The sequence below is a fragment of the Pleurodeles waltl genome, chromosome 6, assembly GCF_031143425.1.
Source record: "Pleurodeles waltl isolate 20211129_DDA chromosome 6, aPleWal1.hap1.20221129, whole genome shotgun sequence".
In the NCBI taxonomy this organism is placed as follows: Eukaryota; Metazoa; Chordata; class Amphibia; order Caudata; family Salamandridae; genus Pleurodeles; species Pleurodeles waltl.
Genome location: NC_090445.1, coordinates 123,780,478 through 123,797,708, shown reverse-complemented (window position 1 = coordinate 123,797,708; position 17,231 = coordinate 123,780,478). Strand labels below are relative to the sequence as shown.

General features: G+C 44.5%; 1 protein-coding gene across 3 annotated transcripts in view; it reads left to right on the top strand.

The window, feature by feature from the left end:
- Positions 1-17,024, top strand: part of LOC138299332 (uncharacterized) — a 106,960-nt gene extending 89,936 nt beyond the window's left edge. For all 3 annotated transcript variants that reach the window (XM_069237519.1, XM_069237518.1, XM_069237520.1), the window contains 4 exons: positions 92-162; positions 4,700-5,014; positions 5,972-6,218; positions 16,304-17,024. In XM_069237519.1, the coding sequence (XP_069093620.1) occupies positions 92-162; positions 4,700-5,014; positions 5,972-6,218; positions 16,304-16,560 (890 nt within the window). In that variant the 3' untranslated portion in view covers positions 16,561-17,024. The remainder of the gene's footprint in view (positions 1-91; positions 163-4,699; positions 5,015-5,971; positions 6,219-16,303) is intronic.
- The last annotated feature ends 207 nt before the right edge of the window (positions 17,025-17,231 follow it).

Sequence of the window (17,231 nt, the reverse complement as noted above, 5' to 3'; positions counted from 1 at the left end):
TGCAATCCATAGGTATTTTTATGGGGGTTCTGAGTTTATTGGCAGTGTAAAACACCAACCTTATGTAGCTCACTCCTTTTTCTCTATCCAGATGTGACTGACAGCAACATCCAGTTTCTGAAAGGCCTCATTGGATTCCTGGAGACGAACGTGAGGTCGCAGGTAAACCTTTTCATATGTTCACTAGTTAATATAGTGCTTGTTGCACATTGCTGGAATGTGCCTTCTGACCCTGCAAGCTTATGATTTCTCTCATATAATTTGTAAGGTCGGAGGTCAGAAACCACTAGTCTTATATTGTGTTAGGAGTGTGAATCATATATTCTCATATGTCATTGCTGTGTCACATGAGCCCAAAAGGGGAGACGTGTTTTTCCTCAGGAACCCTCTGTTAATTATTCCACAGTTTGAACTGGACAAATTATAAAAGGAATAAGAACAAATTGTCACGGCAATCGTGTATCAGTACTCAGTATTTAGGTAAATGTTTCCTGGTCCATATTACATATCTGGTGCCAAAATGTTCTGATAAATTTTGCTGACGCACAGGAACTCATGAGTGAGTATAACTCAATTTATTCTTTCAGAAGAGCAGATCATTTCGGAAAACGAAAACGTTCATCGATTCAATATTCATGAATCAACAACAGCCAAACGCCAACACGTGTTTCGTCCAATAAGATAATAATCTTAAAGACTTCATCAGGGCTGAAATAAATAAAACAGTAACTATAGCTATAGTATACGCAATCCAATTTACGTTTGATTGACAGATAAAAGAATATTAATTAACAAAGACGATCTAAGCCCTTCAGCCCGTGACAATTGTGTAAACAAACTAATACAAGGTTGATTACTTGAAAGTAGGAAAAATAAATGATTACAACTAAAACAAAATAGGAGGTTTCCAAAAACATCCACATGAAAAATTCGACATTAGTTAGTCTCCTAATCAGAGTGTTGTGAAGACACAAGTGCGCAAGTCCAAAAAAAGCCATTTGGCCCAAATAACCTATCACGTGAGAACACCACTGTAAATTAGAAAAGGAAGTGCAAAACACCAAGTAGTGTCACTCCAAAACCCACTAGTGAGGTGAGAAAAACCAAGAGTTTATAACCCTAAGCTTATATAAAGTTCAACAAATCAACACGCCTACCTTATTCAAAATATCTATATAGCCGGAAAGTCCAATCCTTATATTATAGTGAATATCTATAAATAATGAGAGATACTAATAAAGTATCAGCTACCTTTACATATAATCAAATAAACCTAACCCAATTAAGTGGTCCAATTATATTAAATTCTCAAACTAACCTCGTTGTATCCATAGTGTATATCATAATGTGTAATGAAGTATTGTATAAGTAATCCTGAATAGAAAACAAACAAAAATGTTGTCAAAGATTAAGTAAAAGCAACACCATAAAAGGAAGTTTATATGTAGTGCCTTTCTCCATATAGTGGCACCAACAACCACTACCAACATGATAGCATGTACAAGCTATTCAGGACCAGGGGCCAAAAATTAAATCTCCTGACACAACAGCGATACAGCTTTATCATCTCATTAAAGAACAACGAAGATATAGTGGACGTCTGGCATAGAATGGGGAACTAGCTATAGTGTGATAGACCAATTAAAGATATCTGCAGCAGTAGTGACCAGGATCATATGGCTATTCTAGACTTGCAAAAAAATACAACACTCACAGAGATAATCGTACATCATTCAGCACGGGCCAGTAGTGACTCCAGTGGCTGTTTTAGTTCTCTAAGATTACGTTTTTGCTTCAGTACTAGGGTACTTCTACCATCCTTGTGCATCTTGGGAGGCTCTCCCAGCAACTCTGAGTTAAACTTTCCCTAGTGTGGCAAGCTAAAGTCATATGAACCTATGCAAGGGACTATGCACCAGTTCCATCTTGAACAAAACGGTGTGCCAGTCGCCCTTTGTGACTCAGTACTAGGTTGTGTATGAGGTATGGTACTGTATGAGACAGACCCACACCGCACAAAGTGAAACCACATACGTAGCCCTGTATTGGTGACTGGTCATGCATCACCCACATACTTCCTTGCTGAAGATAGAGGGCTGTACTTAGCAAATTAATCCTTTCCATTTTATGTCCTGTATTTAGCTGAAAAGACACTTAGGAATTCTTGAGGTCCTGACCGCTGGAGGCTCGAGCCCGGCTATAGCTGTGACATCCAGCCATTGTGTCATAAGGCTCCTTTTACATCTTCCAGAGAAGTCTCTTTCAAGCCAGGGCCTTCCAGAAAGAATCACATCTTTTTACCCTATATGAGGTACAGGGCCAAGATTCAGTGCTGTAAGACTACCCTATTTGGTGACTCCAACCATCTGCATCCTTTGGGAATATACTCACATCTACCGTCCCTGGCAATGCCTCTGAATATTTACAACTAGTAGGTCACTTGCAAGCACTGTCATTAACTAGACTCAGTCCATGCAGTCAGTAGACACTCCTGGCACTCATGTAAGACCCTTCCTCCATCTGACACTATAGCAACCCACCTAGATGCATTGCTGAAACTCCACACTCCTGTAGCAGTGCATTCAAGAGATCTGACCATCTAGTGCACACCAGGTATTGTGAGGAATATGTTCCTGCACCCACATGGTGCTGTTTACAAACAGCAGTGCACACGTGGAGAGATTACATAGAATTGTGCCTATATCATGGTAGGATAGTTCAACTAGCTCATTATCCAGCCACAAACCTGCAGGTAATGAGTTTGAACCTATGGGAGAATGTTTCAGCCTTTCAGCGTCCTGAGAAGTAACACTTAATATTTCAGCATGTATGGAAACTTCACTTGGGTCATTCTGTTTTCTATTGTAAGAGGCTTGTGGTGGCAAATTAGCTTTTTTAGGAAGGGTCGCTGATACATTTAAGGAGGCAGACTGGAAAAAAATGGCCCGAAAGATTATGAAAGTGTCACTCTCTGTAGACATTTTGAAACAAAATACAGTGGTGAATTCCCATTTAATTCCTAAAACACATAGGGGCTAATTCTGAGTCCGGCGGCGGCGGGCGAGCGGAAACCGCCGAAAGACCGCACCGCGGTCAATAGACCGCGGGGGTCATTTTGACTTTCCCGCTGGGCCGGCGGGCGATCGCCAGAAGATCGACGCCGGCCCAGCGGGAAAGCCCCTGCAACGAGGAAGCCGGCTCCGAATTGAGCCGGCGGAGTTGCAGGGGTGCGACGGGTGCAGTAGCACCCGTCTCGATTTTCACTGTCTGCATAGCAGACAGTGAAAATCTTTGTGGGGCCCTGTTAGGGGGCCCCTGCACTGCCCATGCCAGTGCAGGGGGCCCCACGACACCCGTTCCCGCCATCCTGTTCCTGGCGGGTTTTACCGCCAGAAACAGGATGGCGGGAAGGGGGTCGGAATCCCCATTCTCTGGCCCAGGGGAAATCCCGCCGGATCCCCTTTTCTGACCGCGGCTTTACCGCCGCGGTCAGAATGGGCACTGAAGCACCGCCAGCCTGTTGGCGGTGCTTCCGTTGCCCTGGCGGTTTAGGACCGCCAGGGTCAGAATGAGGGCCATAATTTTTCTGGAATGTATGCTTGCATTTGTTGCTGCTTCTAGAGGTAAACTTATCACATATGACTGACGGGGTAATTATCATGCAATCTGTGGTTCTATGATGGCAGACAAATAGCCTCACAAGGCATAAGTCAAGTGATATATTTTGCCTATATATGGAGTGCAACTCATATCTAATTTGTATTATGTCCCTTCATTGAGGGAATACTAGCTTTGTAATTACTGAATATTGAATATGTAGACTCTCTCTCTTAAAGAAAGCTTTATTTTCTAAAATGTGAAATGCCCACCTTACTGTAGCTGAAAGACTAGGCTGAGAGCTGTTTAGCCCAGACATGTCATCTAGCTGCTCCGAGAGAGATCAATAAGAAACTCCTGCTCTGTTATTTGACACTCCCACATACGAACACAGTTACTGGCTCCCATTTTGTTGTCTTCGCTGGTTCTGCATGAACACCTGCTCTGTCTGCCACTCAATCTATGCACAGAGCAGCTGACTGCCCGACTCTACCACAGTAGCAGGCCTGGGTCTTAATGTGGATGTAAACCTTCGGATCACAATTGCCTGGTACGACCCTCCATTATGTCTGTTCTGATTTCACCATCAATTGTTTTAAAACCCTCTCTCAAAAAATGTTCAACTGACCAGTGCTTTTGATTGGTGGGAGAGAGGAACAAGTTTAGAATAGAGAAGCCCCAGTCTGAACGGCTGAGATGGCAGTACACGATTACAAGCAAGGGGAGTGACTTTGCCTGAGCCTTGTAGTGTTGTGGGTGTGTAAGAAAGCAGGGCCTCATGCAAATGTATAGAGGAAGCAGTGCTCTTTCTTGATGTGAACAGGCAGCAGAGCTTCTGAAGAAATATGTACAGGAAGCTTGTCACTGTGTCAGACTGCGCAGAGGAAAGAGTGGTCCTCAAGAAGTGTATACAGCACAACTGGGGAGGCATGTGTAAGAAACAAATACAGGAAGAGGTATGTGTATAAATATGTACAGAAAGCGATACGTGCTTCCATGTAAGATTGTAAAGGATTGTGCTTTTGTATTACAGTCCCACGGGATAACATGCATAAGAATATACCCAGTCAAGGCTCTGATTAATTTCTTATCATCTCTTTAGGTGAATGGGCGAGTCCCATTACCACCATTGGTACCTGCACCAGAGCCAAAGATGCCTCCAACAGAAGTGCGAGTACCCCCTTTCCATCAGCAGGTCTCCAGGGCAGAGCAGAAACCGGACCATGCAGAGGTGCAGGAGTCCTCACCGGTGGGCACGCTGAGGGTGAGCGCCGTGACAGGGGGCTTCCAGTACTGGATGAATACAGAGGAGAGCTCTGGCAGCCCAGCTGGCCTCAACGAATCCTGCGGCTTGTGGGAGGACACCATCCAAGAAACTCTACCTGATGGCACACCTGCCTGGGCCTCGCCGGTTGAGGTGCGGAGCACATGAGTTTGGCTAGAGGGGTTCAGATGCTAGAAAGATTTGGTGCAGCTTAGGAACATTTGGGTGACAGGGAGGGATAAAAGATTTGGTGTGAATTCAGAGAGTTGAAGGGATCAGATGTTTTTCATGTGATCAATTTAGGTGGACCGTATGGGAGTTAAATATATCTGCTGCAGTCTTCTTAATACTAAGTCATCAGTTCCTGTCAATCTTTTTAAAGGTTTGACCTATTACTTTGACATTCCTTTCTGTTATCTCCCCTTGTGGTCACAGACACTTTCTGTCATTGCCTTCCCTGGTCATACATGCTTACTAAATAGCAATTTGCCAGTCAACTGAGCACCCACTCTCTCTGCAACAATCTCTTTCTCTTCCTGCCCTTTTTGAAATAATAACTGTAGCTAGGCAGTAACTTGTACAGTGCAGTTTAATCAGGTTTAATCAGATTTGTACTCAGTCCTCTGGTCTCAACCCCACCAACTGAAACTAACAAAATACTTCGTTATAGAACACTAGCAAAAGCCTTTCTCAAAGAACAAAACCAGGAATAAACTGGCATACAGGAAGGACATTGAGCAAACAGGAAGGAGGCCCAAACACAGGACACAACACATTATCTCGTGTCATTTGGTGGCATGATTGTAAAAATGGGGATTTTAAACTTAGCTCGTGTTTTCTGAGGTTCTTACTAGTGTTCAGAAGGAACATTTTGAATGATATATATTTAGCAGCAGAAGCTTTCTATGGTATTGTGTGGGACTGTTGGTAAGTGTTGTTTCTTAAAATGTATGCTTTGCCTACTATGTGCATCATGTACAGAAGTTATCTGAATTATGTGGTTTTACAAAATATTAACCACTCAATTAGTATCTTTGGGCTTATCTTTTGAAATACCAGCCATCTACAAAAGACAGCAGCCTAACAGTTAACTTCCTTGCCTCCTCTCAGGAAAATGGACGTCCCAAATTAGAGCTTATCCCCAACTCTGGGGTGTACATCACTCATCATCAGCTGGATGACCTGTCGCAGATCTCAAATGAAAAGCCCAAGTTGATGACACGGCGCTTGCTGGACTACTTTTTTTCGCGGGAGACGCTAGCCAGGTCCTCCGCCACTGGGCAACGCATTGCACACAACAACACCACTATGGAGAAGCCCATTCGCCTTCCTGTCGCTGTGGTGGGTGCCATTAAAGGTATGCAAGGTTTCATGGAGTGTTGTGTACTGGAAGGCAGCATTTACATAATTTGCACACTTTACATACCAGTAAAAGCACAACATATACATGTGCTTTAATAGCATACAAACGACCTGAAACATGCTGAAAGATTTATCCCCTGGTTTTAACAAATGGCATAGAGAGATAAAAAAGTGAGACATTTTTAGTCTGCCTGTCACGATTAGCTATGTCATTGTAACACCTCGCACTCCACTCACAAATTACATCTGAGACATAACAGATGGCATTATTGAAAATATTGTTTGTGTGGCATCGTGGAGCACATTACACAGATAAGACAGGCTGCTGTTCCAGTCACAGTTAACTGATGTGCTCTTGGAGATTACACAGATATAATTAAACAGAGACGAAGGGTTGTAGGTTCACTGACAGGTGGGATGTCTGCGCAAAGATAACATTGAGAGGAGCAGCAAGGTTTACAATTACAGTTAGTGGATACCTTTTCCAAGATTAGATTGTTCATAGATTCACCTGCTTGAATCTTTCATCGCCGTTGAAGTGGGAGTTCCACGATACCATAATTAAGCAGTGTATGACATTACTATAGGATACAAAGGCAATAAAACATTCACTTTCATAACTCATCCATGTCATTTAAAAGAACCAAACTCCAACCCAAATACTCCCCACAGAGGCTGAATCCATCAGATTTTCTACCGCATGTTGTGTGAAGCAATTCTCCCTGAGCTCTGCTCAGTTTTCTTAAACCAGTTGAGAAAGAACTTTTCTAATACCTACTTCTATGTCAGATTAATCAATAAAAGGGCTCTTCAGGCCTTTGGTACCTGTGGGAAGGCAAAACTTCACTTTGAAGACCCCCACAAGGTCCGTCTCTATTGCCTCTTTCCTCAACATAAGGTAAAGGACTGCAAAATTTGTTGCACCTTTTCAACAAACACCCTGAATGATTAAAAGGGGAGGCTTCTTCAACCTCTTAGTAAAGGTCATGCAAAACGGAAAGGTTGCATGACCAAGGAGCATCAGAGGAGTCCAGAAAGGGCTTAAAAAGACTCACCATGCGTACGTCAGAAACAGTTCAAATAAGAAGAAAGGAGAACAAGCCTTTTCAGAAACTGCAAGCTCTCCATTCACCTCTCCTTCTAAGTCCAGAGTGTGTCCAAAGAAGTCCTCCTCAGAATGGCCAACGACAAAAGCAAAGATTGCTTTCAAGATCTCAACGATGTTGACAACCTCAGCACCGAAAATACCATCATCACCGATGCCATCCTTTACATCATCAGCGTTGATTCCATTGGCGAAGGTATTGTTGAGACTCAAGAGAAAGCAGTTGACAAGGATACCACTGACAGAGGGGGTTCGCCGACGAGGATAACTTTGTCAGTGCTGAAGATCTAAAAAAAGCCCATGCACCTTGAAACTGAAACCACAGACTTGATTATGACCTCCTCAACAATGACACCATCGGCAAGAGTAAAAAGCACAAAAACTTTACTGCTTCCTGAGCACACTTCGCCGAGTAAGGTTTCTCCCTACCCTCACGTTCTTGATGTAGAAGAATCAGACGATGACAGCCCATTCAGCACAGCCCACAGCCCTTCTGAGCTCCATATAACATATCAGGATGAGGATGGGGAACAGTATTATGAGGAATAATATGAACCTTAGCAGAAAAGTGGCGCTTAAAGGCCTAAGCAACAGGGGAAACACCCAGCAGTTTGGCCATTCTACCTCCCAAAAAAGTATGGGGCAAATTTCTTTGACCCTGTTTCAAGACTTGCAAGGGATGCTGCAAGATTATTATCAGAGATTTAGGGAGCCCACTAAGCAATTCTCCAATTCCGATTCCATCTCCTGGAACACCTAGTCCTATCCTGCCTCCTTTTACATAAGAGATGGCCCTGGCTTCCAACATTGCAGCTCCTAGGGATGACCGCTCCTCATCTGACAATGAGTAAAAGTAAAAGGTTTTCCGCAATGTCAGCTATCACAGTGATTGCTGCCAACTCCTTTGCCATAGTGGGCAGGTACGACTGGGAAATGTGGTATGACATAAGTGCTCTCATAGACCTCATGCCTGAAGACAAAAGAGCGGAAGCAAAGAGAATCCTACAAGAGGGAGAAGGAGCAGCATCCAAAATGATTGACTGCACTATGGATATAGCATCAACTGACTTTTGGCAGCTAACAGGAACTGCAGTCTTATGGTGGCAGGGATGGTTGAAAGCAATGTCTTCTCAACCTGAGGTACAGAGTAAGATTCTGGACATGGCCTATGATGGCCGATTTGGGAAACACGTGGATAACACCTTACAGACCATCAAGGCAGATACCAACACTGCAAGATCGCTGGGCATCCTACAATTTTGCAAGGTCCCCTTTTGAAGAGCAAGAGGAAAGGGTTTTACATCCTACAGAGAAGGTTACCATTGGTTTCACCACTATCAACCCTTCCAGCAGCAATATAGGCCAGCCTACCAGCAGCAATCCCGTTGACCACCACCTGCGGTAGCTTATACCTAGCAAATCTTGAGACAGAAACTAATCCACCAGGAAGAAACAATAGCAGAAAACAGTGACCATCCGCAAGTGCCAGTTATGCCTCTTCCGACCGAAGCGGGGGCCAAAATCTCCACCTTCTTCCTTTTAGGGGCATTATATAACATCCAACAGATGGGTTTTAGACCTTATCACTTACATATATACTATAGAATTCATCAAAAGACCACTGGCTACTTCAAAGACCTCGCCTTCATTTACAAAAAAAAAAAAGCCCTCACCATGTTAAGCAAAGGAGCAATAGTACATTTTCCACGCTCTAAAAAAAGAATGAGTTTCTACTCCTGTGTTTTTCCTCATAAAAAAGAAACCAGGGGAATGGTGACACATTTTAAATCTTCAAAAGTTTAACAAATATCAATGGAAGCAATCCTTTCAAATGGCAACCCTCACAAACATCCTCCATCTCCTCAACCATGGATACTACATGACAAACCTGAATTTACAGGATGCATATTTTCATATGTCCATACATCCCAAACATCGGAAATGTTTAAGATTCGTGGTAGCTGGTACACACTATTAATTAAAAGTCCTTCCATTCAGCCTCAGAACAGCTCTCTGCAGCTTTACAAAATGTCTTGCTCCTATTGCAGCTTTCCAACAAAAGAAAGGTTATCAGATATTCCCATACTTCGACGACTGGCTGATAAAAGCACCAACAGCCCATCAAGCATCAAAAGCCACGGAAGCCCGCCTAACATTGTAGGTCTAATTGTCAAGCACCAGGAATTGTCAATTCTTCCATTGCCAAAAATAATATTCCTGGGAGAGGCTTTGGATACCACGCAAGGCAAAACATTCTTATCTCAGGACAGACAACAGCAGCTCCAACAACTAGCTCTCAGACTTTTGAGAAGAAAGTCCATTTCAGTATATCTGGTCAAATTGCTCCTAGGCATGAAGTTATCTGCCATACCTCTAGGTCCATTCTCCCATCTGAAAACAAAACCTTCACAGGAAGAACTAGACACACAGTTGACACAGACAGAAGGATCCTTTGATGATTTGCTAAAGATCTTGCCAACCATGAAAGAAGCTCTGACCTGGTGGACAACAGCCAACAATCTCTCCAAGGCTTAACATTCTTGCCTCAGTTACCTGATTGCGAGATAACTATGGATTACTCCTTGGAGGGCTGGGGCGGCCATCTTCAAGACCTTCAAATAAGGGGAAAGTGTGGACTCCGAACTAAAAGAGAATGCACATCAATAGGCTACATCAGTGCATAAGTTGTAAATAAAAACGTGCTGGTGCCCAGAGCTCTCCTCTGAAACACATGGCTGCTGCAATTAAATATGCACACATGGAATACTGAGGCAGCGTAATCCTGAGGCCAACTCGACCTCTCCAATCCATTTAAAGCCAGTACCGCCCCCTCCTGCTCACTCTTGCAGCTTTCTGCTTTCTCCCTTTGTGACACTTTTTTGCTTTTCTCTTCCCCCGTTTTTTCCATATGTGTCTTTTGCTCGCAGTAAACACTTGAGGCAGAAAAATAAGTGCCAGCCCTCAAAAATAAGTGTTGGTGGTCCACACCAGAAACAGCAAGCACAAATTAAGCACTGGGCTAGAGCTCAAAGCAATTTTCTTAAGTCTTCAAGCTTTCCTGCCAGGGACAGCAGGCACTTCAGTGTTCGTTGGTTTGGACAGTACCACCAGCATTCACTATCTCAAGAAGCAAGAGGACACAAGATGGCTAGCCCTTTGCAAGGAAGCTTAACAGATCTGGCACTGAACTATACAACACAGAATAACGCTTTGGCTGGCGCATGTTCCTTGAACAAGCAACCTCATGGCGGACATGCTAAGCAGAACAAGGAACCGCTCCCACTAATGAGAGCTTCATCAGCCGACCCTGAACAAAATCTTCTCCCTGTGGGGCATGCCATTTCTCTATCTCTTTGCCACCAAAGAGAACCGGAAATGCCAGTTTTATGCAAGTTAACATCTCTGTCCGGGATCATGGGGGAATGCCTTTTAAATCAGATGGTCAGGGACCTTTGCATACACTTTCCCCCATACCTCCCAAATCAAGACTTCTCAACAAGATGAAGGCAGAGCAGTGTTGTATAATCGTGATAGCCCCAAAATAGCCTAGACAGCATTGGTTCACAGAGATGTTCCTGCTGTCGAAATCCAACCACATTCAGCTGAAACTTTTCAGGACGCTGTTGAGGATGAACAAAGGCCAGGTCCTTAATCCAGATCTGACTTCTCTACACTTATCCACACGGTTTCTGACTAGTATGAGTTTGCAGACCTAAATATATCTCAACACAATAGGGATACTCCAGCCAAAGCTAGAGCGGACACAACTACAAAAACCTATAGGTTAAAGTCTGAACATTTCTGTCTATGGTGCAGGAAGTCAAACATACACCCTATTCAGGCTTCTCCAGAACAAATGCTGCCATATCTCTTGTCTCTGGAAACATCAGGACTAATTAAAGTGTCAATTAAAGTACACCTGGCTGCAAAAGCAAGATATAGACACTCTTTGAACTTTTTTTCTATTTCTCTGGTCTAACAGGCTCATAAATCAATTCCTTAGAGGACTATTAAGGGTGTTTTTTTCCTCAATATAGTCTCCTCCACTGACATGGCAAATTAAGGTAGTGCTGGCACAATAAATGAAAAGTATGTTTGAGCCAATACACTAAGCAGAACTCAAATTTCTGTCATGGAAAGTAGCATTATTGCTAGCCTTGAAATCAACTAGACGGGTTAGTGAGATGCAAGCTTTTATTATTCAAGAGCTGTCTTACTTTTTATAGGTGACTCTGTGATGCTCAGAACTTACCTGACATGTATCCCCAAAGTCCTTGGGGTTTTGTATCTGAATGAGGCTGTGATACTAAGGACTTTCTTTCCAAACCCTCAGCAGTGGAAAGATCTCTGAATATGTTGACGGTAAAAGATGTCTGAAATCTTATTTGCCGTGCACCAAACACTTCAGGAATACAGATCAACTGCTGGAAACATATTGGGAGTAATTAATTGTAAAGGTGCCCTAGTCACAAAGGTAAGCATTGCTCAATGGCTGTCAGCAGCTATCCAGTTCTGCCAGTCCAAGGCTGGCAGACCTTTGAATACAAAAGTCAAGATGCATTCCACTAAAGCTGTCTTTATCTCAGTAGCCTTGTTTGCTGGGGTTCCTCTAGAGTAGATATGTAGAGCTTCGACATGCAAGAATGAACGTTGATTCACACAGCATTATTGTCTGGAATCAGCACTGCGCAGTGACGCAGCTGTTCGACAGTCAGTGTTACAGCATTTATTTTAATAAGGTGAGCCCCATTTTGGTCACATATGTCTCCTTAATATTTACAGATTTATATGTTTATACCCACCATCTCTATATATATATTTTATTTATTTATCAAAACAAGAACCTTTAAGGGTTAGAGTGACGCATAAATTATGCAAAACACAAGTGAGGACTCTGGGTAGTTCCCAAATTTAGGTAAGGAGCACTCTACAACACTAGCGACACTTTAGATTTGCTCACCTCAAATGTCTGTTTATCTAGCAAAGTTTTAAAGCATAGGATCAGCACAGTGCTATCTATGCCGAGCTAGATAGGGACAAAGGGGGTCATTCCGACTCCCGCCGGCGGCGGTAACCGCACGCCTGGCGGGAGCCGCCGAATGACCGCGGCGGCCATTCTGGCTTTCCCGCTGGGCTGGCGGGCGACCGCCAGAAGGCCGCCCGCCTGCCCAGCGGGAAAGCGCCTTCAACGAGGATGCCGGCTCCGAATGGAGCCGGCGGAGTTGAAGGCGTGCGACGGGTGCAGTGGCACCCGTCGCGATTTTCAGTGTCTGCTTGGCAGGCACTGAAAATCAATGTGGGGCCCTGTTAGGGGGCCCCTGCAGTGCCCATGCCATTGGCATGGGCACTACAGGGGCCCCCATGACACCCGTTACCGCCATCCTGTCACCGCCAGGAACAGGATGGCGGTAAGGGGGTCGGAATCCCCATGGCGGCGCTGCAAGCAGCGCCGCCGTGGAGGATTCCCTGGGGCAGCGGGAAACCGGCGGGACACCGCCGGTTTCCCGTTTCTGACCGCGGCTGTACCGCCGCGGTCAGAATGCCCATGGAAGCACCGCCAGCCTGTTGGCGGTGCTTCCGCGGTCGTTGGCCCTGGCGGTCGGTGACCGCCAGGGTCAGAATGACCCCCAAAGTCTTTTGCCATTTGTACCTCAAATGACAAAAGCCTTTTACCTTGTCTCTGGACATAGCTAAACCCCTATGAAGAGCTCTAATGAGAGCGAAACATGTGTCAGGTGTTGCTTTACTCATTCCAGGTTGGCTTGGATGGTATTTTTACCAGTCCAAAGCTGTACTACTGTGCCTGGAGTGGTAAATGGCTTTTGCCATTTTACAGCTTGGCGAGGATGACACTGTGTCAATCCTATGCTTAAAGATTTTTCTGTACAAATGGCAAAAGACTTTGGCCCTCATTCTGACCCTGGCGGTGTCTCACCGCCAGGGCAGAGGGCAGAGGAAGCACCGCCAACAGGCTGGCAGTGCTTCCGTGGCATTCTGACCGCGGCGGTACAGCCGCGGTCAGAAACGGGAAACCGGCGGTGTCCCGCCGGTTTCCCGCTGCCCTGGGGAATCCTCCACGGCGGTGCTGCTAGCAGCGCCGCCATGGGGATTCCGACCCCCTTACCGCCATCCTGTTCCTGGCGGTGTTCGCCGCCAGGAACCGGATGGCGGTAACGGGTGTCGTGGGGCCTCTGGGGGCCCCTGCAGTGCCCATGCCAATGGCATGGGCACTGCAGGGGCCCCCGTAACAGGGCCCCACCAAGATTTTCAGTGTCTGCCAAGCAGACACTGAAAATCGCGACGGGTGCAACTGCACCCGTCGCACCCCTTCCACTCCGCCAGCACCATTCGGAGCCGGCATCCTCATGGAAGGGGGTTTCCCGCTGGGCTGGCGGGCGGCCTTCTGGCGGTCGCCCGCCAGCCCAGCGGGAAACTCAGAATAACCGCGGCGGTCTTTTGACCGCGCAGCGGTATTCTGATGGCGGGATTTTGGCGGGCGGCCTCCGCCGCCCGCCAAAGTCAGAATGAGGGCCTTTGTCCCTATCTAGCTCAGCGTGGATAGCACTGTGCTGATCCTATGCTTAAAGACTTTGCTAGATAAACAGACATTTGAGGTGAGCAAATCTAGAGTGTGGCTGGTGTTGTAGTGTGCTCCTTACTGGAGCTGCTCTACACCTAAATTTGGGAACTACCCAGAATTCTTGCTTGTGTTTTGCATAATTTATGGGTCACTCTAACCTTGAAAGGGTCTTGTTTTGACTTATACTGGGTGCTCTCTTGTGTCTGGACAAAGCTAAACTTCTCTGAAGAGCTCTAATGAGAGCGAAGCATATGTCAGGGGTTGCATTACTCATTCCAGGTTGCCTTGGATGGTATTTGACCAGTCCAAAGCTGTAATACTGTGCCTAGAGTGGTAAATGGCTTTTGTCATTTTACAGCTCGGCGAGAATGACACTGTGTCAATCCTATGCTTAAAAACTTTGCTAGATAAACAGACATTTGCGGTGAGCAAATCTAGAGTGTCGCGGGTGTTGTACAGTGCTTCTTACTGGAGCTGCTCTCCACCTAAATTTGGGAAGTACCCAGAGTTCTCGCTTGTGTTTTGCATCAATATCTAAATATAGATATATATATATATATATATACAGAGATATATATATTGCTGTAGCTGGTTGCTATTCTGATTCAAGCATGTGAATTTATGAAAGATCGAATTCTGGAGAAAAAATCTGTTACTTACCTGTAACTGTAGTTCTCCAGTTTTGCATCTTTCATAGATTCATATGCAACGCACCCTCCTCCCCGTAGACATAGAGGCTCCCTTTATTGTTACGGGAGTATACTTCCAACTAATGCTTGAAAATCTGAGGGATCCAGTCTATGTGGGAGTATTCTAGAGGATGCCATCACATGATCGGGTGGAGCTCAGTTCTTTTTATATTACATGGATAAGTTACGAAAGTGAATGTTTCATTGCCATTGTATCCTATAGTAATGTCATGTATTTCTTTATTATGGTACCGTAGAGCTCCCACTTCGACGACAGAAAAAGATTCAAGCATGTGAATCTACGAAAGATGCCAACACTGGAGAACCACAGTTACAGGTAAGTAACTTATTCTCTTTTCAGAGATTCCATGGAGATGAGGTGTTGCAGTTCTGTGATAACCAACAGAGGCCCTCAAAGGGAATACTGGGTTAACAATAACTGCTGAGACACTGGCAGTCAAAATGTGCCCTAAAGTGATTGCATGGGATTAAAGGCTGCATTTCCAGTAACAGCCAAGAAAGATCCTTATTAAGATTACGTAAATGCACTTGACCATCATAGGCCAAAGAAGTGCTGTCACAAACACAAAAAGTGTTATTTCTCAAAACTTTTTGTAATCCTAATAGCATGCTTAAGAATTTGTATCACATGTCAAAAGGAAATTGCTTAATTCCCAGGAAGTGTCACTAAATTCCCTGAAAGGTCTATCAGGTACAAAAACGTTTAGGAATATAGGAGCTGATATAGAGTTTGCCGAGCGAAGGTTTATCCGTCGTTATGGGGCAGTACTTTATTTCTGCCACACCAAGGTCCTCCGCCCTCCAAATTTAGAGTTGTCTGCCAGCTCTGCAGACAATTCTAAACATTGTAATGAGCCGCAGTCACATGACTGCCACACATCAAACTTGTACAAATTTTAACTTTTCGAAAAACAAATTCCCAAAGCTGGAGTTTGTTTTGGGGAAAAGTGTAACTAATACCCCCCACACCAGGGGAGTGGTCTTCCATGGTGAGGGGTCCCACGCCTCGAGGTTTTACCTGGAAGTGACAAATCAAAAAAAACATAATACCGTCCACTCTAAATTGGACAGGCGGTGTTATATGTGTGAACCTCTTACGGCTATACTCCATTAGGCTGTCGGAGGAGTATATCAGCAACCGGGCAGACCATTTACACATGAGTTTAAATCTCAGTGTTGCAATGGAGTATCATCTCCATCAAAAGCTAAACCAGCCCTGTATGTATGGTGTACAAAACTAAACATCAGAGAATGAAGGAGGAAATAAGCTACTCGTACCAAACCCCCTTATATAATGATAAGCCAATACCAAAGTGTCCGAAAGAGGGTCAACTCCCACTGGTCCACATTCATCACCAGTGGGTCAGATAGTGAGGGTGGAAAACCAGTGTCCCACCAGAGATTCATTGGGTACCCTACATGGTGAATCCCAAGGGCTGAGATTTGCCCAACAACAAATAGGAGTCCTGGTATTGTTGCTGCCTAGATTAAGTTGGCCATGTATGAACGCATATTTTATTTACTGAAATAAATAACTCCAAATGAAGTATGAATTCTTTCCTTCTAATAGCTGGATCCAGAATTATGTAGTTAGACCTTCTGTTGCAATGGGCTGAATATTATTAATGATTCTAAGCATCTGCTTATTCCCACAAACCTCATATGTTTCTTCATCCCCCATACAGAGTATGTTACCAATGTGTGTGGCAGAGGTTGCAACTTCAATGCTGTGATCAATAGCAAGTGTGGAACATCTCGCCGAGCAGTCAAGAAGATGTCCATCCGCATCGATTGGATGGAAGGAGGAGGTCAGCCTTGTCCCAGAACAGAGGTAATTGCTGAGGGATCACTGTCTCCTTGCAGGAAAGGGGCAGCAATGCTCCAGAACTCTGAACCTTACCAGGATTCTGTCATGTCAATGGACAACCCACCATATAGTTGATGACTGATGATTGTTTTTCCCATCGTCATAGGGCCCAGTTTCTATGAACTTAGGTCTTTCTCTTGAGTGTGGGCAAGCTCCACATCCAGCAGTTGGCCTCTTGGATACAAGAATTGTAGGCATTTTTATCTGCCTCCAGGCTTAAAGCAACGACTGTTTTCTGCAGACATTGGTGATAGGCTATGAAGCATTGCAGAATGGCAAGCTATAGACCAATGACATCATCAACGGATTTCAGAAAATGACTCTTGCCTTGTGGTGACCTAAAGTCTTGCTGGCAGGATATGTTTGGTGTAAAGAAGAGATGGAATCTATATTTCTGAGGACCACTGAAGGTAATCAATGTGATCTTCTGTTTTTAATTCCAAAAACTTCTTCTCAACCAGAGGAGACATCTCCTTTGGTGCAGAGCAATGAGTATCAAAAGTGTGAATCTTTACAACAGGTCTCTAAATAAAACGCACAAAAATAAAACGTCTCACTAGTGGTATTTCAGTCAAAATGAAGCAGGTCTTGTAATGGGGATATACAGTCATCAATCAACCTTTACTTTAGGACAGGGACAGGTCCACTTCTGATAACCCACTGATCCATATATTATTCTTGATATTATAATAATACATCCACAAGAAAAAATGGATGCCATTGTCTGGTCTGAACAACATTCTACA